The sequence below is a fragment of the Kryptolebias marmoratus genome, linkage group LG22 (genome assembly GCF_001649575.2).
Source record: "Kryptolebias marmoratus isolate JLee-2015 linkage group LG22, ASM164957v2, whole genome shotgun sequence".
NCBI lineage: Eukaryota > Metazoa > Chordata > Actinopteri > Cyprinodontiformes > Rivulidae > Kryptolebias > Kryptolebias marmoratus.
This window is the reverse complement of record NC_051451.1, coordinates 22,188,849-22,214,144: the sequence shown is the minus strand read 5'-3', so window position 1 is coordinate 22,214,144 and position 25,296 is coordinate 22,188,849. Positions and strand designations below refer to the sequence as shown.

The 25,296-nt window shown below is 39.3% G+C and overlaps 1 protein-coding gene across 1 annotated transcript; it reads left to right on the top strand.

Annotated features, from left to right (window-relative positions):
- The first annotated feature begins 1,086 nt into the window (after positions 1–1,086).
- On the top strand, positions 1,087–22,224 carry lrrc1 (leucine rich repeat containing 1). The gene is made up of 14 exons (XM_017413014.3): positions 1,087–1,755; positions 10,256–10,373; positions 11,098–11,176; positions 12,167–12,256; positions 14,610–14,666; positions 14,801–14,864; positions 15,367–15,441; positions 15,758–15,902; positions 16,293–16,411; positions 16,914–16,997; positions 18,222–18,337; positions 18,665–18,837; positions 19,817–19,956; positions 20,885–22,224. Exons 1-14 carry the CDS (start codon positions 1,597–1,599, stop codon positions 21,041–21,043), a joined length of 1,578 nt encoding a protein of 525 aa, XP_017268503.1. The 5' UTR covers positions 1,087–1,596; the 3' UTR covers positions 21,044–22,224.
- Positions 22,225–25,296: the final 3,072 nt, after the last annotated feature.

The following is a 25,296-nucleotide window of genomic DNA, read 5'->3' as shown; positions in this document are numbered from 1 at the left end:
CTTTGAATTAGGAAAATAATTGTCCAACTTAGATATTTTATTCTTAACTGGCTAATGTAAACATAAGATGAAATGAATATAAATAAACAATATGTAAATATAAACACACACACACAAATAAAAAGTTAGAGAAGTTTATAAGAAAACTTATTGAGCTGTTAAAGGAGAAATAAGGTCAAATTGTTTAACTTGTGGTTACAGCCGAGCTGCGTCATGTTCTCATGTTCTTACAAGCCTGACTTCTCATCGCGCTGCATAAACGGAGTGCAGGTGGAGCTAATATCAAATGACAGTGATGTGCAAAAGTCTTGAGCCAGCTCTCATTTCTATATATCATAGATTTTCAATAAAAAATCAAGCAAATCAAGCAAAGGTCCATTATATATATATATATATATATATATATATATATATATATATATATATATATATATATATATATATATATTTCCCTTTCAGAGACAGCCATGCTAGTTTTCTTCACTCAGCATTTTGTCTTTTCAGGACGTGGTCTGCACGGCCATTTTGAGGTACTGTTTTGTAAAACAGCCTATGGTAAAAGCTGGAAAAGCTGTGCTGATTAAATTCCCACAAACTGTAGGGAAAACTGCCGAATTTAAAATATCATAAATACGGGAAACCATGTGCACAAGTAAAATAATCTTATCTGAGTCCAAGATAAGATTTCATTGGGGCCCAGATCTGCACCATGCTCCGCCACTTGGGGTCCCCTCTGCCACGTCAAAAGCTTATTAAATTCCACTTTCTGTATTTCTGCAATGATGCCATTTTATGGGTTTTCATCTAAAGTAATCAGAGTTTTTATGTTTCACGAGCTGCGAGTTTAGCTTTTATTATTTCCCGTTTCCTGTGACCTGTCTGCAGCAGCAGGAGGTCAGAGGTCACAGGCAGCAGGTTTGTTTGTGGAAACGTGTTGGGGTTTTACAGACGGGTCAGGCTCCTGCTCGGCTCCTGCTCGGCTCCTGCTCGGCTCCTGCTCGGCTCCTGCTCGGCTCCTGCTCGGCTCGGGACCGGAGGGAGGAGCAGCCCGGAGCCGTGACGTAGGACAGGAATGAGGGAGTGAATGTTCCGGGTCACAAACTGGACGGGAGAGGAAATTAACTCCGGGACGAGACGAGCGGAAAGGGAAAAAAAAGGACAAAATAAAAGAGAAGGGACAGAACCTCGCCTCGCAGAATGCCCCCTTCCTAAAACACCGACATGTAAGCCGTGTTTTTTAGCGAGCAAAGTAGGTGGTTTTTTTTTTAAGAGAGAGAGAGAGAAGCGCGGAGCGGGTCGACGAGAGCCGAGCAGAAACCCCACAGGTGCCAACTCCGAAGCGGGACAACCGACGGCGGAGAGCCGTCCTCCTGACGAACATTAGCTCGGCAGCGGCTCCTCCACGGGCGGAGTTTCGGTGTTTTTGTTCGCAGAGTTTGGTTTCGCTTGTGTTTCGGCAGCGGACTGAGCCCAGGACTGAGCCCGGGACCGTCCTGTGGGCAATCTGTTGCATCCTCCTCCTCCTGCACACACACACGCACACACACACCTCCCCGACCTCTTCCCGTTTGTTTCGTCGCAGATTTATTCCCCGTGATGTTTCACTGCATCCCCCTGTGGCGGTGCAACCGTCACGTTGAGACGATCGATAAGCGCCACTGCTCCCTGCTCTATGTGCCCGACGAGATTTATCGCTACTCGCGGAGTTTGGAGGAGCTGCTGCTGGATTTCAACCAACTCCGAGACCTGCCCAAGGTAAGACGGCGAGCCGAGCCGGGTTCGGAGCGTTTCCGTCCGGTTGCAGCGGGTTCCGAGAGATCAGACATCCTGTGAGAGTCTCCAGTGGGACCTGCTGGGGACAATAATTACGCAAGATCAGCACAGGGTAGAGACACGCTGACTGCCTGACTGTGGGGGTGGAAATTTACCCCAGGACTGCACCCCCCACCACAGGTTAACTAAAGGGATGAGCCAGCCCGTTAGGTGTCTTGAGACGGTCGCAAAACACCTGAAACCGTGTCCTGTTTGGACAGACCCAGGGTCAGTTTTGTGGTTAAAACATGAAATTATTAAACTCATGTACAGTTTACATCATGTCCTGGTGATTTTTAACCGCCTAGGATATGGCGTCCGTGTATGTGGTATGTGGACTTCACATTAGGTCCCAATCAGCCCAAATAGCAAATATTCAATATTTATTCTGCTGTAAAGCTGACTGATGTGAATTAAGAGAATTACCAGTGTTAAAGATGTGGTTTTCATGGTGGTAAAAACATTTACTGAACTCAAATGTTAAAAAAAGTTATCCTGAGCTACATCAAATGGTGTAGTTTGAAACAGTTTACTCTTGTAGTTTTCCAGATGTATTAATATTCAGTTCAGAAATGTGGGTCCACACTCAATGTAAACAAAGCACTCTGCTAAGTCCTCCAACTGGAAGCTTGTGTCACATGACTGACCCACATTAGGCTGGCTGTGGTCTGTGCAGACGGGCAAATATGGCAAAATCAGAGAAGGTGTTTGGGTGGAAATATAAAAGTAAATCTGCGGCGAAACGCGAAAGAAAAGAGAAAGATCGAGTCTGACAACTGTCAGGATTAAACGTCGGGGATCAAGCAGGGTATTCAGACACATCTTCATCACATTGCAATGAGTACCTTTAAGCCACAAACCTCACAGAAGCCATGAAATTAGTTTTTTTTTCATGTTACCAATAGCTATACTATAACTTATAAAACCAAGTAAAACACAACATTTGAAGTACGTCATAATTGTAGATATTTGTTGTATTATGACATCTCGTCTCATCTAACTATATGAAATGATCCACTGTTTTGATTTAATCTTTTTAGGCATGTCTGAGTTCAGTTTATATTAAACTTGTATGTACATCAAGCTTTGAAAAAAGGATTGATGTGCATTTTCAGATAAAAAACAGTCGTGGTTGGGTTGTAATCAAGTTACAAATGATCTCACTTCTGCTGCTGTTTCCAGTCAGAGCGGTCTTTTCTGCATAGCTTTAAGTCAATCTAGAAAAAAGTGAAAAATCCAGTTTGTGTCGCTGTCTTTTTAATGATCACATGACTAAATCTGTTCGCTGTGGCCAGGTTCAAGCTATTGTTGGGAGTATTTCCAGTCACCTGTATGTAAACAGCTTTGTGAAACTACCAGAACTGTCACATTTTCATTTCCAGTTCCTTCCTCTGTAACGACGTCACGACACCTACTGTTTATATTAAACACGTAGCGTCCGCGATTCGTCTGGTTCCGTTTCCCCGCACATCTGTCGACTTCCACGTTGTGTGTTTAGGTGTTAAACCAAGCACAACCCTGTCAGAGGAAGCACGTTTGCGTTTAGAACCAAATGCTAAAAGAGAGCCTAAAAACTCTAAAGTGAATGAGAACAAAAACCAAGTCAGCAGGATCAAAAAAAGAAAAGTCAAAATGGAAATGAGCAGAAGAACACAAAGCAGTTGAGAACTAGAATTTGTCCAACACATAATCGTCAGCTGTAATTTCTTTGTTGTGACAGGACAAACTGTAACTCATAGTGGTTGTTGTGGTTAGTTGACTGGTCGCTCAGACATTTTGTGCTTTACACAGTGAGCACATTTTTTTTACGAATGTATCAACTCACCATCATTTTGTCACGATATTCACTCTTTGTAGAGAATCGCTAAGAGAGGAAGATATTTTAGGCCTGAAATGTGCATAAAAACTAATGGCACATTCAGACGCGGCTCATGAAATTATTCCTTGAATTGAATAAAGAAACGCCACAAAGCAGAAAAAGGAGGGCCTTTTTTTACTACTGTGATACCAGGATGACGGTTACTGTTTACAGATACTTTTCCAAATTACATGTAGCTACAAGTTCACTGTCGCATGATTCTATTTTAGTTTAACAGAAACCACATAAGACTGCAGGCGACTACTGACAGACTTTGAGAAGCCAGGATACACAAACTTGGCCTTCTTCTTATTTAGTTTTGTGCTCCAGCACTTATAGGATTTACTGCATTTCCTATTGGCATAAAAATGTACATCTATGCTTAAAGAGATATTCTGACCATTTTTGAAGCAATGTTCTGTCAAGTAGTTTGTACCTTATAAACCGTGTATGAAGGAAAGGGCAGAAGTTTTCATCCAGGCCGGGCTAATGGCTAGCCAAACGTGTTCCAGTGGTTTTTTAAAAATCCTTTTTTCAGGCTTATAAAACAGCTCTCTTTGTGAACGTGTTTGTGCGGAGCGTTGACTGTTTTATACCCATGGTGCTAAGATGCTGCTGGATGGATCAGTCTGCTGGGATCCGAGTACATTTCAGGTTTACTGGATGTGCTCAAACTGAACAAATGGTGCCAAACATAAAGGTTTGACATTCGTTAATGTAGTGTTCTTTCACTCCGGTATGTCATTTTTGATAAAGAGCTGTTTTATAAGCCTGGAAAAACAACAAAACCGGTTGTTGTTTGGATGTCCATTAGCCTTCCCTGGATGAAGACTTCTGGCCTTTTCTGAAAGGCATAAAAGCTGTCAAAATATGGGATTTTTTTAATGACTTGCAATTGTTGGCCACAAAACATGACTTCGCTGATTTTATTCATTTATTACAATTTATGCGTTAGACTTTTGGTTGTGAATTAAGCGTATTTCGTGGTTATTTTTTCTATTATAGATAAGGCACATATACAAAAGAAATCCAATCAAAAACACACAAACATCACATTTTTAAAGCTATTATGGCTTTAATATTTTGTCCATTATGGCTGATAAGTTAACTCTCTGACAGATCACCACTTCAAAACTGTCCAGACTATCCCTGCTGTTATCGCTGCTCTTCTGAGCTCTCTTCACCCAGGGTGTAGTCTTTGTTTCTTTTCAGACTTTCCAAAGCGCTTCCAGCTTAACTGATCTAGCTGCAGAAAACATTTCTCAAGTTCGGCTTTTCAAGGCGGTGAAATAGTTTCATGGATTCTCACGATACCCTTCAAAAAACAAAGAGTACAGGTAATAATTAGTTCTGGAAAAGCAGACAAAGTATGAAGACTTAGTCCACTTGAGAAACTCCTGAACTCATAACTTGTGTGTCAAGTGGAAAGCTTAGTTGGACTGTTTAGGGTCTTTTTCTTGCATTTACATATGTGAAGTTCATTTTAGTAATATTATTGACTCAGTTTACGGAAGACCATGAAAAAAATATTAAAATGTTGTGGGCAGTGTTTGTACAGCTTCAATCCTGGGAGGAAATAAATGTGGGAACCCCCCCCCCCCACACACACACACATGAATGTGCTACATTTCTTACTTTGTCTGCTGAAGAAAAGCACAGGAACAGGTATTCGGCCTGAAAACAAAGACGGCATTATGCGTTTTGTTGTCGTCTCACTTGGGCAGCTGTTTGTGCTTGTGTTTTCTAACGAAGTCACAGTGAATTGTAAAGCACAGACAGATAAAGCCGACACACAGAAAAGACGTTACACTCGTCAGACGAGACGCTGACAGACTTTTTTCCGCTGCCTGCTCATACGGGGATGTGACTCGCAGGTGTACTCTCTTTGTGACGGCACATTCAAGAGAATTTAGTCATTTCTTTACTCTGCTGGAAAATATTCAAAGCATCTTTAGAGAATGGGGGCACTTCATATCCATGTCAACAAGAAAAACCTTTATTGTCCCTTTGGAATGTAACTAATGTCATCAATGTTTGCTCTTGAGCCCAAAAAACGTCCGAGTGGAGAAACCTCAGCGCTCGTGTCTGAAGCCTCATCAGAGTGATTTAATGTATAGACGCCAACCGTCAAAATAAAAGCTGGATTGACCGTTATGCAACCGAGCCATGACGCAGTAACGTACTTCGAGTTAACCATTCCCACCAGCAGGCAGATAAAAACACGTACAAGGCAGTTTTAATGGCAGCATGAAACCGAGAAGGTGTGTTTCTCTGCAACAAGATGAGGCAAGTTTGGCCCGAGCAGATAGTTTCAATAGTTTTGCAAAAAGAAATGTGCTGAATAAGTTGAGGAGACATGAAGCAAGGGTTTGTATGAGCATGTTTAATAACCGGGTCTTTTCTTTGTTTGCTTTATGTAGCAGTCCCTCAGACCCAAGAAAACACGGAGAGTTCCGACGGGTGCAGTAGATTTGTTTTACTTCTTTCGTGACCAAGTTGTTGCACTGAATACACCACGCTTCAAATACACCGTGAAAACTAAAAGAAAATAAAATACATTTGCTTAAGTGCTGTTGTTTGACACAAAACATGAACATATAATAATAACGCTAACTTCACAATAGAGCTTTAAACATGTACCTCGCTCCGCTATCCGAGGGCTGCAAAGTTTATGGCGGTAAAGTCCGTGTCGCGCTACCTTTAGCCTGCTCTGAAGAATGTGCGCTACAGTCCAGAGTTATTAAGATGAAGAATATCCTCCTCTTCCTCTTGTCCGTGGGATATTTCAGCCCAAAGTGCTGACTGACAGGAGGCTAGCGACACTTCCTCTTATTCTACTGTTTAAATGAAGGCACTAACTCAACATAAACCAAACTACAGCGCCCCTATTGGGTACTATGGGTAACAACCTACAATCAGCACATAAAACATGTAACAGGCATTTACACTTTATATATTATTTGTATTCAAGCAGTGGACTGAATTGGCAAATACTCTTGTGTTTCTTTGTGTAAGTTTTCTTGGCTATTATGCGTCTTTCATTTGCTTTGGTTTCTCAATAGCAATTGTTAAAAGCACTCAAATTAAGACGTTAATCGTAATAAATAGACACATATGAGACTAGCTGGTTGCAGAAATGCTTCTGCCAGTTTAACCAGCTGAAAAATGAATGCAGTCTCTACTGTTTCCAGCTTAGGTGAAACGCCAAGACAAAAAGCTTTTAACCACTAAATTAAACAGCTTTGAATACTTTCAAAAGTTCAACAAATTCTTACATATTTAAGTATTTACTCAGTTAATAGAGGCAGTATTATTTTGACACAGTTTTAAGATGGATTTGGGCATTTTCTAAAAGGATAATTCAAGGACAACTGAGCTTCTCGTTTCTTGAAGATGTTTCACTTCTCATCCAAAGGACAAAAAAATAAATAAAAATAAAATATTACCAAGTGTTTCATGCTTTTATCTAAATGTAAGAACTGTAAGACTTCCGACTGAAGAAAACATATTGACATAAGTTGATTTAGGTCAATTTTTCAATAATTTGTAGCCAATAAAACAGATTATTCGTAAATCAAGATATTTTTTAGACTACTACAACTGATTTTTATCATTTAGAATTAATTAAAATAACTTTTTGTTAAAAAAAAAAAGTCAACTTGAGGTGTAAACTGTGCTGTTTACCTTTTTTATATTTAGGCATTCAAACCCTTTTAAGCACAAATAATACAAACAAACAGTTAGTTCTTTACATGTGCATATTTTATTGGTGCTTTTAAAACTTCTAAGATGGCGTCAAATATATACATTTGATCATTTCATGTCTGTTTTGTAGAACTTGTAGCCTTTGTAGAAGTTCCCCGCCCGGTGATAGTGGAGATAGAGAGGTGGAACGATATCCTGTTTCAGACAGGAAGCTGCAGAGTTTATGACCTGAGTGAAGTGGTAAAAAATGTGGTGCTGCGAGTCGGAGCAGGACGGTGGTGGCCAAACTGAGCGTGTTCTGAAGGTAGAGCACGCTGTCGAGTGACACATGCTTGGGACAGTTTTAACTCAAGCACAGGCTGTGATATATAATACTGTATGTAAAAGTGCACGTAGTCTGCTTGTTACCTTGCTGTGAAATGTGTAATCAGCTGTATGAATCGTCAAACATCGATGTTTCCAACTTATGCCTGGTTCTCATTAAAGTCAATGGGAAGTGTTGCTGATTGTGTGACTTTTCCCCCCTTCAAACCATTAAATATTGCATAAGTTAAGCCAAAAAACAGATTTTTTTTCCCCTCTCAAGTTGAAGAGATGTAAACGGAGCTAAGTTGGGCTTACTGCACAAATATCCTCCTTGCTCTGACGACTTCAGCTTAAGCAAACAGAGCTGAAGGTGAAACCCACGATGCAAACACTGACTCAGGACTTGAGAAAGTGGGTAGTGTATTCCTGACGGGCCCTGTTTTGGTTTTTCTGCGCCTCACATGCTCGGCTGTTTGTTGCGAGGTGCGGGCGACACTAACAGGAAGAACAGGTTTGCTGTCAGTTTGCAGGAATCTCAAAGCACGACATTGTTTTTGAAGCCAACAGCTGTCGAGACCACAGGAGCCAATTCAGTCATTTGTTTTTGTGATTCGTCTTTTTGTCCTCGGTTTTTCTTGAGTTACAAGTCTTTGAATCCTTTGACACGGATTCTGACTGTGGCTGCCATGTCCTGAAGCAGCAGATCCAATCTGATCCGATCTGATCTGATCTGTTCCACCCAAAAGCAGTTTTCTGGAAGCGTTTTTAATGAGTTTGGCAAGAAAGGCATTCTGAGCCTTTTACCTGTGGTAGATAGACTGGTTAAGCACACAGTCGCTGCGCCCACAATGGTTTTGAATGAAACGTGAAAGTGTAATTAAAGTGGCTAAGATTCAAAAGCCCAGACAAACACAGCATACAGGTTTCTTTTAAATGATGGCTTAGAGGCTGTTTAAGTTGTCTTAGGATGTTGGAACGGCGTGCAGTTTGCAACAGGGTGGAGTTTGACTTTTGGACCCAGGCTGTATTTATTGTGCGCATGTTATATCTGTATGTGAAAATGGCTAATGGGTAATGAGAAATACAGCTCATACAGCTCATACAGCTCATACAGCTGGTGTTCACTCGGTGACAGGTAGAAAATATCATGTTGGTGATTCAGTTTAGAAATATTGCACACTTTTGCTTTTGCTTTCATACTTAAACTAAGCAGCCAGTTCTACATTGAAGGCAGCAGGGAACACTTTTGGTAAAATAGTTAAATCATTTTCAGAAATTTATACAGTAACAGACTTAATAAGTGGGTTAGATTTTAAAGCTTGAACGTTTAAATTTTAATCAGACGCTTGTCTGTGTGGAGCTGAACAAATGGAGACAGAAAAGGAACGGCTGTCTAGTTTTTATAGCAGCCTTAACTTTTTCACTTTTGCAGTAATTAACTGATCACTTAAACGTTTTAAAAGCCCCACGTCCCCTAAAATATTCAGAGCATCCAGCTTGTGGTAAAACACAGAACAGATCTGTGCATGAAAATGGAGAACAAACTTGTTTAATCTTGTATAAAAGGGAAATTTTATCAAAGCATAAACATATTAAATGGTAATTCTTAAATAAATATGAAGTGTAGCGTTTGAGCATTCGGGAATAAGCCCTTACGGCTAGTTGAAACACCTTCCAACCAGCAGAGCTGAGAAAACGTAATGCCCTGCAGGGAAATTCATGACTTCTTCATTTCCTGTCAGAACATTAAGGGAACCTGGGGGAGCGTGGTTCCCTACCTGATGTACCACAACACGTGCACGTCTCTGCCCGTTCTTGTCATCGACGGCAACTTTTCAGTGACTAATCAATCTGGATCCCCCCCCCAGAACAACACGACAGCATTTATTGGGCAACAGTGTGTTTTATATTTAGTTTGAGAAAGATGCAGGTTGAGATTGGTGCTGGTTGCAGAAAATGGATTTTTAGTCACTGATGTCGAAGGAGGTTTAATGTCTGATTCATTTTTGCTTTAGTTTATTATTCATGCAGTTGTTTCTTAACCTTTTTCTTCTGTTTTACTGTGTTTAATTGTGTTCAGTTCTCCGAAGTTTTTGCCTTGTCGCAGCTGATTTTTATCTTTTATTTGTGCAATCTCAGCTTCTCGGTCTTTGCCTCTGACTAGAGGTAAAAAGAAGCATTTGACTATGTTTGGTACAACGCAAATATTGTTTTGTGTTGCTGTTAAAAAAAAACCCCAAAAAATAAACACAGGAATAAAAATGATGGGAGCTTCTGTCTTTTTTAGTTAGATGTCCTGTCATTTTTCTGACTTATTTTAAAACAACAAGTAAAGCTGATGTATTACAGTGACTCACTAAAAGGAAGTTTTTATAGTCACTTTGGTTTTGTGTTTCTGGTGCATTTATGGATTTTATATAAAACAGAAACATGGACCAAAGATGAAGTCACTGTTAATGATAATATCTTCTGGTAAATTTACTCTTGGAGTTTACAGTTCACAATGTCTAAAGTGTTGTTAAAAGTTAATTTTTACTGTTCATACAGGTTTTCTTTCCTTCTTTTTACTTTCAGCCATTTTTCCAACTGGTGAAACTCCGAAAACTTGGCCTAAGTGACAATGAGATCCATAGACTTCCGGCGGACATTGCCAACTTTATGCAGCTGGTGGAGCTGGATGTGTCTCGAAATGGTAAGAGAGGAAAACGGCAGGAGTTCTGTAACACGTGCGACTGTGTTTCTGTTTCTGTGTGTCTGCCTGAACGTACTGAATTGAGCAACCAGGCTGAATTTGGTAAATGAATCACTTTGACAGGTTTGCTCCTCGTTTGTGAAGCCGATGCAACAAACAAGCATAAAAACAAAGACTGGTTTGCATTAGCCTCCATCTGTATGGCTGTTCAGAGCTGTCAAACTGGAAACTGAATTTAAATTTCAAGTTTGTGGGCCTTTCTCAGGCAGGTTATTCTGTCCAACTGGTATGGCAAAGATATCAGGTTAACAAAAATCTTGACCTGACTTCTGGCAGGACGCTACATATGTTATCTGCCCATCTTCCTTTTCTCCTCACACCGTTTGTCATTCTGTACAAGATAAGTTTATTAAAGTTGGTTACTGTGTAGTTTTAAAGGGCAGATTATTGACAGCAGCCAGGACAGTGATTTACAGCCTCCTCTGGTTAGTCAGGTTTGCTTTTTGACAACGTGAGAACGTCCAAATGTCCTACCTCCTGTTTGTTTTCCACAGGTGGCCCTGGGTCTGTGGTAGAAATGGGGAATAAAACACATGAATTTTATCATTACATTTCATTACACCGTTCTTTATTTGAAAACAGCATTTTATATCATCTTTACTGCTTTCTCAAACACATTACATCTGTTTTATAACATCAACATTTGCCTTTTTCTTTTATTCAGATATTATGGATATTCCAGAGTCCATTTCGAATTGCATATCCCTCCAAGTGGCAGATTTCAGTGGTAATCCATTAACGAGGTGATTAACCGACACAAAACAAAATATTCCACAGGATTTTCAAAGAAAAGCCTTATTTATAATAACAGGAAGGAATATGTATTGTAACAATATTAGATAAGGTTGTTTGTTTTGTAAGAGAAATGTATATATCCAACATTTTGATTGTTTTCTTTAATCCCTGTTGGTGTGGTCACAGTTTAAACAACTTCTACACTCGATAGGGTGCAGGTTGTGCATTGTATGCTTTTTTTTCTGGGTGAGATCAAGTGTAATTTACACCTCGGCATGAGTGTCACCATATGGCTGTGCAGTGTTTGGAGTTGTGTGGCAGCAGTGATTGGTACAACAAAACATTTTCTGTTAGATGGGTTTTACACATAAACACACACATCACCTTTTTCCACAGAAGTAACCAAATATTCCTCCTGTGCGTCACTCTTTTGGTCAGATATTGCAGTTATCTTAGCCCCTGATAGTAAAAAAACCTTATTTAACAGCAGTTAAAGAGGTCTCTGTTCAACTCTGGGTTTAAACACACATGATCTCCTTTTTAGTTAATCTGAAGAGGATGAAAACATTCAAGTTCCAGTTTGTACTCTTTGCAACAATTAGGATTCAGGATATGGCTGGAGAATAGGTTTGATTAGAGAAAGATATCATCTGAACAACTTCATATGAGCACAGGAATAATAAGGGTTTACTTTTATTGGATTAAATGACTTGTAGGTTTTTAGCTTGATGGCAAATCAAATTTATTTCAGCCACACAAGTTGTATTTATATATGCAATCTTTAGTTGGTTAATAAAAGTGCTTCATATTTATGCTGGGCAGTTTGTGTGAGACTCCTAACCAGCAGAGAATTAGAGGTTTACATGTACAGCAACACATGCATCTCAAAGGCTTTTATTTTCTCCATCTGCTAAATCTTAGTGTAATGATCATCTGCATGTTAGATTCAGACATTAGCTGTGAATTCTTTTATTCTCACACTGTCCTCTCTCTTCCAGGTTACCTCAAACCTTTCCAGAGCTTCATAACCTAACATGCCTGACCATCAACGATATCTCTTTGCAGGTTCTTCCAGAAAACATTGGAAAGTAAGTAAATGTTTTTTCATAAGACATGCTAAGCTAAGGTTAATTTGTTTAAACGACTATTGCTGGAAGTGATTTGTGATTAAATATCAGTACTACTGATGATGTACAAGTATCTATCCGTCTACTATATTACTGCCAAGAGGAGCTCAGAGTGACTGTGCCCATGGACCTCTGAGGGTGTTTTTCTGAAACTGACTGATGGTCTTTGGGATGCAGTAAATATATAAAATATGAAGACGTGAAGGAGCGTCCACATGGTTTTGTTTTTGCTTCACTAGCAAAGGGAAACATGTACGCAAGGCAACACTGACCTTTACTGATTTTCTGGAAATCCCACCAGTCTCTCAACAGTCTATTTAGCTAAAAATTACCTTTACACTAAAAGTAACAAAAGGTCAAGATTAAATTCATTTTAATGCGACTGTCCAGGATATGGTATCTAACTTGGCTTGAGCAAAAGAACTAAAGATAAATTGCAGCAATTTATTTTTTGTCTGTGTTGCAATGTTTTGCATTCCTAATAATTCACTTTGAAAGCCCTCAGAGTGACATAACTGAGCTGTTAAACCTACAGAAATAATAAAAAACAGTCCGAAAAAGTAAAAGAAAACAGAAATAAAGACTCCTGTGTGGTCTAAAGTGATTTAATTAAAAATAAATTGTGAAATGAAGACAAAATAAGTATGTTTAGTAAAAATAAACAAAGGGGAGAGGCAAAGAAAATTAGAAACTTAAATACATCACAATAATGTGTAAATTTTTTGCAGATTTTATTAACGTATTACCTGATTCTCCATGTATGTGTGAGCAACACTTTGTAGACTGTTTGTTCGGCTCGTTAGACATCGACCTTTCAACGAGGAATTCTAAAATCTGTGGCACTTTACTGAAACCAAATCTTTGTAAAGCTGAGCAGGAAATGAATTACTCCTCCCAGACACATTAGTCACTGTCCTCTTTTTGGCCCAAATGTCAGTTTATAAAAGGTAAACAGGTTTTGAGAAGATGTCTGATCTTCAGTGCTGAAAGTCAGCCAACATCTGTATTCCTGCATGAGCCCTTTTTTATTGTTGAGATCAGTTTTAATTCAATTTAATAACACAAATATGTGCTTTTAGGTACCACAGGGAATGTCTTCAAAAAGGTTTTGCAATTCAAGGCGAAACCTTCCTCGAAAGATTGCGATTTTTGGTTTTAATTTCCTACACACAGCTGATCCAACCTTTTTAGTAAAATTTAGATTTCTCCCTGAAATCTTGTTCCCTAAGCCTAGGGTTGCCACTTTCTGAACAGTAGAGGTTAAAAATATTTTGATTGTGGACACGTTTCTGCTGCTTCTGCTCCTTTCTTTTGCCTCATGGTACGGCCTGTTCCCCCCCCCCCACCCCACACACGCACACACACACGTCTTGTATTTATCTTTTATAATGCAATGACTGAATGCCTGCTCTCCATCAAGGGAGGAGGTAATGAAAAGCAGAACACAGCTGGAGCCAAACGCTGCAGGTTTTCAGAAGAAGATAAGATAAATGTACGAGGGGTTAAATGCCATCAACAATTTGTCTCCAGAGGGTCGTCCCCCCCCCCCCNGACAAGAAATGTGTTTGGCAGCTTAGTGATCTGCTGTACTATTGTGAAAGAAATAAACACTCACAGAAAGCAAGATTAACTAGCAGTTGTATTTCATCTCGTCACAGCTGAGGGTCAGCCTGCTGTTCAAGAGAGATTTTATAGAGTTTAAAGTAAGAACCAGTGGGGACATACGTACCAGATTCTGTTAATCTTCTTTACTCGTTGCGGATGGGAAACAGAATTCGCTTACATCATGAATGAACACTGTAGTTCTGCGCTGAATGCACTTTTTTCTCATATATGTATATTTTTCTCCACACACACTGTTTTGCTGATTTGTTGGTCGTGTATTTGGGCTGAGTGACTTGGTAATATCCATGTTTTGGTGTTTTAAAAAGCCCAAACACATCATAAAAAGCTTGGTATAGCATATTAAAAAATCAACAGGATGGACTGTGCTTGTACTAGTTATTTGTTGTAATAAAATTCTGCATTAATTGGATGGATGTGCATCACTAAGACAAAGACTTTGCTGCCAGGAGGTAACCTTGTACTTTGGTCCGTCAAAGTCATTTAAACATGTCGCTCTTCATAGCAAGTCTGCCCTGGTTGTTTATTCTGCTGCAATTTTGCTGCTTCGATAAGACAGACACACCTCTAAAATACTTCCTGTTGGCTGTTATCTGATAGCCAGACCATGCAGCCATTCTTAGCTGTCTGTGGAAAGTTTCTGATTTCACAACATATAATCATCTTTTCTTTTTTTTTTGTCTCACTGCAGCCTTTCCAATTTGGTGTCACTTGAACTCAGAGAAAATCTGTTGACATTCCTACCAGAGTATGTATGAAATGATTTCTGTGTGTGTACAGTTACGTCTGAAAGTAGAAACTGTGTGTTTTAGAAGGCACTTTGACAAACCATGCTTCTCTTTTTAGGATTGCATTTGAACTTTTGTTTTATGCCATCCGCAGGTCTCTAGCTCAGCTTCGCAAACTTGAAGAACTTGATCTCGGTAATAACGAACTATACAATCTGGTGAGTTTTTAGTTTTTTTTTCTGTAGTTGTTTTATTTCTCAGGAGAACGCTGCATGATTTACAAAAATGAGCCGAATTAAACTTTTCCCGTTTCCTTTGTTCTTCTCACGTTCGTGCAGATTAGCATCCCTCAGGAGCAGATTTCAAATCTTTTCATGCAGATGGAAGGATGGGCATTTGTTTTGAGCTTTAATTCTAAGCTGCAGTCATATGTAAATGTTTAAACTCAGATGGTGAATAATTTACAGACACATAAAGCCGGCCTGCCAAGAAATTGTTTTTTTTTTCTTTTATGAGATGTCATTTAATGATTAATATATTTAACTGATATTCTTTATAATATATTTGTTCAAAAAGTTTAGGTTCACTTATTCACAGTATTCTCTTAAATGAGACTCTTATATTGTATCTGGATAACAGGATTGTCTCTGATCTGCTCTGTTTCTTTCTCTTCTGTATTTCTGGCTGTCTGGTGATTTCCACATCTATCCTCTCATTTAGCCTGAATCAATAGGTGGTCTCATCAGCTTAAAAGACTTGTGGCTGGATGGAAACCACTTGAAAGAAATCCCCTCTGTAAGTTAATTACACATTTAATGTATCCAACTGAGACTCTTGTATTGTATCTGTTAGTTATATTTCCACCGTTCTTTTCTCATGGGATTCATTAAAATGTTAAGAATACAATTTAGCATTGTATTTATGTCCATTGAACATGTCAGCTGACTGTGTCTGCATGTAAACGTGGGCTCTTCATCAGGGCCCACGTTCTCAGGTCAGATGTGACGAATGCTGAGACATCAGACTACTCTGCGTTGCCACATTTGGGTTTGTTGCTGCGTCGCTGATCACTGTGCACTTCCTTACGGCCTGTCTTTGCTCTGAACTTTAGGAGATGGGCAAAATGAAAAGCCTGTTATGTCTGGATGTATCAGAAAACATCCTGGACTATCTTCCAGAGGAGCTGGGTGGCTTGGTGTCGCTCACTGACTTGCTCGTCTCTCAAAACTCCATCGAATTCCTTCCAGAAAGCATAGGTATTAAATGTGTTTGTCTACCTCTGTATCAGCATGGTTTCACTGTTTTACAAGCTTTTTAATGTTTTTTTAAACTGATATTTCTATTGGTAATAATTCTTATTTATCAGATATTTATTACTCTAGCTGTTACCTAAAGTTTGAATTAAGATAGCTTGTATGCATGTAAACACTTCGAAATGTGTGTTTGTTACTTGATATTAACTGCAGCTTGCAATTAAAGTAACTACAATTGGAAAAAAATAAAGAAATCAACTAATATTCAAGCGCTACTACAAGATATTTGTATTGGTTTAAAAAAGGTGTCCTGTTATACTGCTAATCAATGTCCACAAGGTTTATGTTTCTGCAATGTACAATATGTTTAATTCACATGTTTTCACTCTGCAGGAAAACTACACAAACTCTCAATACTAAAAGCTGACCAGAATAGAATAACATATCTCCCAGAAAGCATTGGCAACTGTGAAAGTCTTACAGAACTCGTGCTGACAGATAATCAACTACAGGTTTGTTTTTCTTCCAATATTTATGTTATAAAAATGAAGTTTTAATTTTAGACGTGTACTTAAAAGAAGTAGTTTTATCAGTTAATGTGTTGAAGAATGAGTTACTTCTTGGAGTGAAACTCTTCAGGATGGATATCCTGGATGCACAGAGGCACTGATATCTGCAGTGCAAAAGAAAAGCATGCGGACATGGCCTCTGTGAGTGGTCTATTGGCTTTTTGTTTTGTGTAGTGATGTGTGACTAACACAGTGCATGAGAGCACTGCATCCAACTGAAACATGAACGATTTGTTATACTATGTTGTTCTTTTATGGATAACTGATCAATAGGACAAACTGCTTAGTGAGTCTAAACTTAGAAAAAAAATGTGTGAAGACACAAACAAGAATATAAAAGACTTATGTGGCTTATTTTTTTTATTAAACTGACAGTATGTTGGAAACTCCATCAAGCTCATGTTGACAGTTCCTCTAATCGTTGTTGGCTTATTTGTTGTTACAGAATTTGCCTCGGAGTATTGGGAAGTTGAAGCGACTGTCCAACTTAAACTGTGACAAAAACCAGCTAACATTATTACCTAAAGAGGTAAGCCTTTCATAAACCGACCAACATAATTTAGTTCAGTAAAAATAATTAACCAAGTCAGTTAGCTTTCTTATATACGCCTCTTTTTAGGCACTTTTTGGGGCTCTATCTGGTAAAAATGACAAGATCTGTTACTTTAAATCATTTTTTGCTGCTGTTTTTGTTTTTGGCAGCAGTACTGTGACAGCCTTTCTGCAGCTCAAAGTGAACTTTCAAAATGACTGAACATGAAACTTCTGCTTTAAAATAAATCTGTTTTAAGACCAAATATTTTATAATATCTTACACTGTTTTGATGATAACACAGAGCGGTAATGAAACTGTATTTCTTGCTCTACAATGCGCTTGCTTGTCGTATTATTTCTCTGCTCAGGCTCCTGGTTGTTCAGCTTCAGCTGTGTTCTAAGTGTCTCCATTGTGTTTGAGTGACGTTTTCCTTCAGCCTCTTGTTTGCTGAAGTGAAGTCACGCTCGGTTTTAAAGCTGAAACTGAAAGGCTTCTTTAAATGTTATACAAGGCGTCTGTGTGTTAAAGATGCAAAGCCTGCAGTGTGCAGAGAAAACTAACACTTTAACACAATTAGCCCCGATAACGAGGCAGCACGAGCAGTTTTCTTTTACTTTATTTTTAAACCCAGCATTGCAGGACATCTACACCAATCCCACTGTAATGGCCTGAGGATTGATTTGAGCTTTGCAAAGCAACTTGAACACTGTCAGGGTTGTATTGATTCTATTAACTGTTGATTAGTTGTTTTGAACACATTTTCTGTCTGATACAATTTGGGTCTTTAATGAACACAGACAATTAGCCTTCATAGCAGACTTTATAGTTAATCCTCTGCTATTATCCCATTTAAACTAAAACCTCTCAGGTTAGCATACATCTTTAGGCATGACAAGTATTAGAATTATTGACTGAGCAGATTTATTGGTTACTCCTGGAATCCAGCTGGCCCCTTTTTGTCTGAATCCTAGCCCTAATTGTTCCTAATTTTAGGTCCCTCGGCCACATCCCATTGACATGTAATTGGTCTGCACTCATCGTCACTTATTCTGGGAAACATTCCCCACATGCTGACAACCCATTTCCTCTGCCTTCTGTTTGAAATGCTTGTTTTTTTTGGAACAAAATAGATATACACATTTATATTTGATCTGCATATTTAATGGTTTAATTATAAATGAGGAACTGATCTTGCTGTGTGCTTATGTTCTCGTTTAGATTGGAGGCTGCAGTGGTCTAAATGTCTTCTGCGTTCGAGAAAACAGACTGATGAAGATACCATCGGAGCTGTCACAAGCTACAGAGCTTCATGTGTTCGACGTTTCTGGAAACCGGTGTGTTCCGCTGCACTCGTCACGTCTGTAGATAGCATAAACAGAACCCTAAAACATGATTAAAGATTAGAATAAAACATTTCTGGCCCCTGTAAATCTGTTACTCGGTTGTTGTTTTGACTATCAGCCTGTCTGAGCTTGTTTCCCTCAACGTTTTGTCTTTAAAGAAGCTTGTGTTTGAGTCACCCACTAACACGTTCATCTCTTTGTCTCGAAAGTCCTGCCCCTCGTCTGCATCATCTTTATGTGTATATATGATGGAATTAAAAACCAGAAGGCACTTGTACTCAATGATGCGTTGATGTGAGCGCTCTGTTTTTTGTTTAGTCTCTCCTACTTGCCGTACTCACTGACCACACTGCAGCTGAAGGCCCTGTGGTTGTCAGAGAACCAGTCACAGCCGCTCCTCTCCTTCCAGACGGATAAGGATCCGGAAACGGGTGAGAAGGTTCTCACCTGTGTTCTGCTGCCTCAACAGCCATGTGAATCAGACCTTAAAGGTAACAAGTTCCGTCCAGTGGAGCCTTATAAAATAATCACAAATAATCTGTATTATCTGAAGCAGAAGCTGAACACTGATGCATTTTTTCGTGTTATACTGTTTGACCAAACTTATAGTAAATCTGTAGCTTTGGACTCATGCTGTGTACAGGCAGGGGTGCTATCCAGTTCTAGGCTGAGTTATATAACTTGGTGCCATCTCTGTGACATTTGAGGAACAGTCCTCATCAGTTCCTCTGTCATGTCTGAGTGTTTGCTGCCCTGCGGCTTTGATGACATTATCACATGATCTGCCTGGCGAAGCCTCTGATCCTGCAGTATGTGTCGATTAGGAGGTCCCGTAAAGCCTCACACCGCCTTTGATAGATTTGACCCTCTCTTGTCCCTGGAGGCCTTCCTTGGCTGCGTTTTTCAGAAATGTTGTGGATTGGACTGCTAAAGAGGCTTAGCAGCGGCTGGCTGGTTGACATTTAAAAGCTCACCCGCTGAGTATCACGATGCGACTGTCACATACGCCTGATGTTCCTGTGCCGGTATCCAGAGTTGGAAACGTATTATTTGTGATTTTCTGCAAAACATTTGGCATTTTAAAAGGTTTCTGTTTGTACTTCATAAAGAAATGTGTGTTTGTGGTGTGCTGTCTCTCTCTTGTGGTAGAAATGCAGAAATTAAACCGGTGTTAGTCAGGCGTGTGAGGCTGGGGTTGGGGGTGGGGAAGGTTGTGTTGCTGTCAGCCTGTGACTAAGCTGGGATTTGAAACTGTGATCTGGCAGTTTCAGTCTCTCTCTTTATTAACAGCAGGGTTTGTGACAGCTCCCTATTACCGAGCTGAGCAATGTGATTTAAACCTGCTGAAATGTTTTCCTTCAGCTTGCACTTGCCTTTTTTTCCCTCTCTCTCTCTCTCTTTGATCATTTAATTTGTGCCCGAACTCCAGTAAGACCAAACCTGTTTGCCTCTTTTTAAAAACAACTCCAGGCTCTGACAATCTTGCCCGCTTCGGAGCCCTGGAGAGTTTGGTGAATGGTATGGCAGATGACACGTGGAACAACACATCCACGAACAGAACCAGCACCATTCACTTCCTGGACGAGGATGATGAAGATGATGATGAAAAGGTGAGACCAGCATGAATAAATTGGACAAAGTAGGATACATCAGTAGTGGAAGGATTATATATTCGCCAGGAATAAGATTCTTTAAATTCATGGTAGGCGTCTGACTTGAATTCATTATTAGTTTTTTCATAACTGTAAACTTTATACCTGCTTTGAACCAGAATTAGACCTGGTTAGACTGAAAAATGAGGGCTACAGCCCAAAGTCTTTGAAGCACTAATTTCACATCCCAGCTCAAATAAAAAATGCATTTTATTATGTTGATAGAAGAAAACTTTGAGCCTTATCATATGTAACGTTATCAGTCCTGCTCTTTGTTCGTAGCTGTGCGTGTGAACTTTACCACAAACAAAGCGATGAAGTCCCTGCCGATTTTCTGTCATTCCTTTCTTGCTGATTGAAACCGTGTGGCTTATCCACTTATCATATCCGCCTGAAAGTCTCCGAGCTGTCACAGTGATTGATGCCAAATGTGTCTGATTCACATTCAGCCATCACAACTGATTACTTAACCCTCATTTTAACACAAACCAAAATCTGAGCGACCACAAACTCTTAAGTCTTGTCTGGACCTTCAAACTGTCATTAATGTATCGGGGTCCAACTTTTTTTTTTAAACTCACAGAGGGTCAAGTTTTTTGAGTAATAATCAAAAGGTGACACCTAATGTTAAACTAAGTTGAACCATTTTGTAATAAAATTGGTTATAAATCATGCCTTAAACCTACAGACTTCCTGATCTACATTAAAACTATTTGAATTATTATTTGAGGATTTTAGGCATTTTTATTCCTGATAATTCTGTATGTGGTAACCTTTTTTTGTCTTCAGAATGATCTTTTCTGAGCTGGCAGGTTTAAGTCGATGCCATCAGGTATTTGTTTGTCAGAATATATGACACGTGACACGATTTGTGTCCTTCACACAGGGAACATTGCTCCGGCGGGCCACACCTCACCCCGGAGAGCTGAAAACGATGAAGAAGGCAGTGGAGAACCTCCGTAACGACCTGATTGCAGCTAAAGCCCTGGACTCCAATAAAAACGAGGTCAATAACGCTGCAGAGAGAGTGACGACGTCTGTGTGACCTTTACCTCAGAAATGCCCCCCCCCTTGCCTACCGTGTCTCACCGTATTTTCCCGCACAGCCCTGCAACCCTTTGTTTTTTACATTTTTTGTTTTTACCCGTCATCGTCTGATTTCACCGTGGAACCCCTGAAACCTGACTCCGTCAGCAGTCCTGTAGAGAACATCCTCAGTCTACCAGGGCCACAGTGCCTTCCTCTTTTTAATAAATCTACAGCAATAATCTGCACAAAGATGCTCATTTAAAAATATTTTAAAGGTATGTTACTTTTCTAAAGCGATTCTTAAACGATTATTAAGTAGTTGCACAATAAACCCTTTTAAATGTATTATATATTTGTTCTATATCTTTTAAAAGTAAAAAAAACACTGGGTGAATGCTTCTTTTTATAATTTGGGCAAAGAAAAGCAGGAGTTTTTGGACCTACTGATCTTCAGATTATTGTAAATCTCTTGTGAATATTGATACTTTTATACTTTTTGGCAGCTCAGATGTAAATATAATGTATAGCAAGTTTCTTCTTAATCTCTTCCAGAGTTTTAAACAGTTTTCCTCCTTTCTTTACTTTGGTACATCTTCTATTTTTAATTAAAACAATGAACAAAACAGTCACTAATGTCTTATTTAACCTGCTGTCAGTGAGTGAGCTCATTTGTCAAACACAAAGTCATATTTTTGGATGCAGATTTGATTAGAGTATTAAAATCTGAATTCAAATCTTGCAGATTAAGCTCAAATTACCAATCTGTTGTGTTATGCAGAGGTGTTTTATTTATATGTGCTGCGCTTCTCTGCTTTATGTTATTTTACAAATAGATGCCAATCCAGCTGTAATGATATTTTTAATGTTTCCTTGCTTTTTAACAGAGTATTGTGTAACCGTCTGAGCTTTGGGGAGATTAAGGTTTGACTCTAAAAATACAGTTTCTTTCATTTGCACTTCTCTATCGTTGCTCAGATCTTCTTCTTTTCTTATGGTACTTGATAAACTGTATTATTTTGTTTTTAAATTGATTGCAACAGGCAGACCAGAGAAACTGGTTCAAGTGTTGTTATTTTTTTTGTCACTAATTATTTTCTGATTTAAGAAGCTGCACAAGACGGATCTCAAATTGGCTCTGTGCCTTGAGATTTTCTGACTTTTTAACCACTGATCAATAAAAATGAGTGCAACACTAAACTGCACGTTTGTTATCATTCCTTTAGAGTTCTGAAGTCAGATCGAAAAATGTCTTATTTTCAAGCTGAAAGTGATGTCATAAATAGGACATAATTGTCATAATTTAAGGTAGTTTTATTTAAAAATCTAAAATTCTGAACTAATTTCAAACATTAGCTAGCCTGTTTTAAAAGTAAGAAACCAGAATGGATTTTCAGACCCTTAAATCTCTTGTCTGCATGATAGTGTGATGCTTTGCAGAATAGCAACATGGCCACCCTGCATGTGCTGCATGCTATCATGAGAACTGTACGTGTTTGACAAAATATAAACAGTATTTGTTGTGTGTGTGTGTGTGTGTCTGTCTGCATCTTCCTCTGTAACGGGGTTGTAACTGAGAATGTAATGATATAAATCTATTATCCAGACACCTCGTTTTGAAACCTCCAGATGAACTAGTAGGTTTTATTTTGTAAAAAGTGGAGCAGGACTTCATTTCAGCTTCATGTCTGACAGCTGATTTAAGTTGAGGGAGTTATGTATTCATGACTGATCCATCATTGTCACTGGTTATTTTATTTTATTTTTTTACTGAAATTAAATTTTCAGAAGCAGGCGATGTTTTCTGACTACCTCCAGGAGTGTAGAATTCCTCATACTAACCCGCCCCCCAGGACCAGCAGCCAAAACTGGGCCGTCCCGCATTTCACCTGGGCGGCAAACAAAGAGCGCCAGCCGAGGGGACCTCCGATGTTTCCTGCCACCAAAAACGCATGTGGCTGTTGCTCCAGCGTGGAGAAGAAGGCGCAGAACATTGAACCGTCTGAGGAGGTCTGTTTTCCAGTTCCACTTCTGCTTAACAAGCTCATGTTGCTTCCAGAAACTCTTTCAATAAAGTGATACCTGCTGCGGATTTCCACCAGATCTAAACTTACTGCAGATTAGATTAAGGACCTGTAAATATAATGGCTGTTCTTGCAGGAATCACCTGCCACCTTTGATGCTGTTGAGAAGTGACAGTTGTAGATATTTTGGTCAAACCTTGAAAATAACAGGGACTTTATTTTCTGATGACTCAGTATCCGTAAAACAGAGTAATAGCCATTTTCACATTGACTAATGTCTATTAGCTGTGGTGCCCATTATGAGTCGGGTTTACTCCAAAAGTTAATCAGTTGTAGATGTCAACCCAATGGTTACGTTTTGCAAGTTTCATTATAATTCATCCAGTGCTTTGTGAGATACTTTGGTAGCAGACAAACACAAGCACATCTTCACCTTTTCAGCTGAAGGCGATAATAACAAGATTGTTTATTGTACGTCATTTACTAATGACTTTATTAAACTATCTTGCAGGCAGATGGTGAAAGCACCAAGTATTGTGTTATCACCAGAGTTGTGAAAGGTCAGAGGTCAGGGATCAGAGCCTAACCTTGTCACTTCTCACATCCTAGAGGTGAAACCCAAGAGGTCGAAGGAATTTTTGCATCCTAGAGCTCTTAATGAGCTCCTGCTTTAGTCTCCATGGGAACCCTCCTGGGGGGTAACGGTGTTTCCAGTTGCAGGATATCTGAAAATGTCTGCGTAATAATTCATCTCTTCAGTATCAGGAAGTGTAAATTTAGGCTGGAGCTCAAATTATTTCTGTTGCGTTTCTCTGTCTAATCCTGGGGGTCGTGCTGTGCGTCGACCATCGTCTTTGTCACGGAGCACTGCACGTACCAGGCCAAAGCAGAGCATTGTTCTGCTTTTAGTTCTGAAGGAGCAGTTTCTGTTTAGTTGCAGATCAAACTGTCGGGTCAAAGCGGTCGTCTGGGGATCAGCATTGCTGGTGGGAAGGGTTCTTTGCCTTACAAAGACCACGATGAGGTGAGTTCAGGAGCAGCATTGTTCATTCATAATTCATTCTGTTTATATTCATTTATTAGAGTGAAAAAATAGTATATAAAAGCACACATTACATACAATAAAAACATCACATTAAGTATGAAATATCAATATCAAATAACATTAAATAATAATATTCAGAAAGATTGTTCTATAAGCAAACAGCTCTGTTACTAAACAATAAACCTACATCTCTTTTCCTCAACAGACAAGATCCGTTTTTCAAAGAAAGTATAATTAAGTTACTCTAAACCATGGAATAATTTGTACACGTCGATCAAATCGCTCCCAATTCTTCTATTTTTTAATGTTTAGTCCTTTTTTAACCCATTCTCATATGAGGTGTGCTGTAATCCAGGTATTAACTTTGTTGCTGGTCTTTGAACCTTCTCTAATGATTATTTATGTGTCTCCAAATAAGGTGACCAGACTTATACTCACTATTCAAGATGAGGTCTAACATAACTTTTATACATTATTAGAAAGGCAACAAACTTCAAAACGATAATCTGCTCACTATCTCTAGAGTAATTCCATTCATGTAATAATCCTAACATTGACTTCTGTCTCCAGTGTTTGACATTCTGAATGAAGAAACAACAGACTCGCACATCTTAAAACAAATGCACCGACTGTAACAGCTCTGAGAACTTTGTTGAGGACTAATTTGTTTGTATTTTTTCAGGGGATTTTTATTTCCCGAGTAGCAAAAGGGGGGCCATCCGAAAAGGCTGGGATCCATGTTGGAGACAGGTTGTTGGAGGTAGGAGATGTTTCTTAAATCAGATTATTATCATTTTTGCTTCACTGACTGGCAAAACATAACTTGTTGGATATAAGTTATAAGTGAATTAAAACGAAGGTGTTAAATTCAGTGATTACTTTTGTCTCCAGTGGGGGGCATCATATCACCAACAGAGGACACTCAGCTTGGACTCCCTCAGTGACTGAAGGAGTCCAAGCTGAGACTAACAAACAGCAAATAAGGAATAAAATAAATCTCCAGACGTTTTCTATGTTTAGTAGCAAACCTACAGTGTGTGTGTGGCTCGACATGTGTTTCTCTGAGACATGCTGTTGGTTTCACCCCCCATGACCCTGGTCCTTCCAGGTCAACGGCCTCAGCATGCAGGGCGTGACCCACCACGAAGCCGTCAGCGCCCTCAGGAACGCTGGGAGCTGCATCAGAATGAAAGTGCTCAGAGG

Coding starts and splice junctions, on each gene's coding strand:
- lrrc1 (XM_017413014.3), top strand. CDS start 1,597: ATGTTTCACTGCATCCCCCTGTGGCGGTGCAACCGTCACGTTGAGACG. Junction 10,374..11,097: donor GCTGGATGTGTCTCGAAATG/GTAAGAGAGGAA, acceptor TCTTTTATTCAG/ATATTATGGATATTCCAGAG. Junction 18,338..18,664: donor TTCGACGTTTCTGGAAACCG/GTGTGTTCCGCT, acceptor TTTTTTGTTTAG/TCTCTCCTACTTGCCGTACT.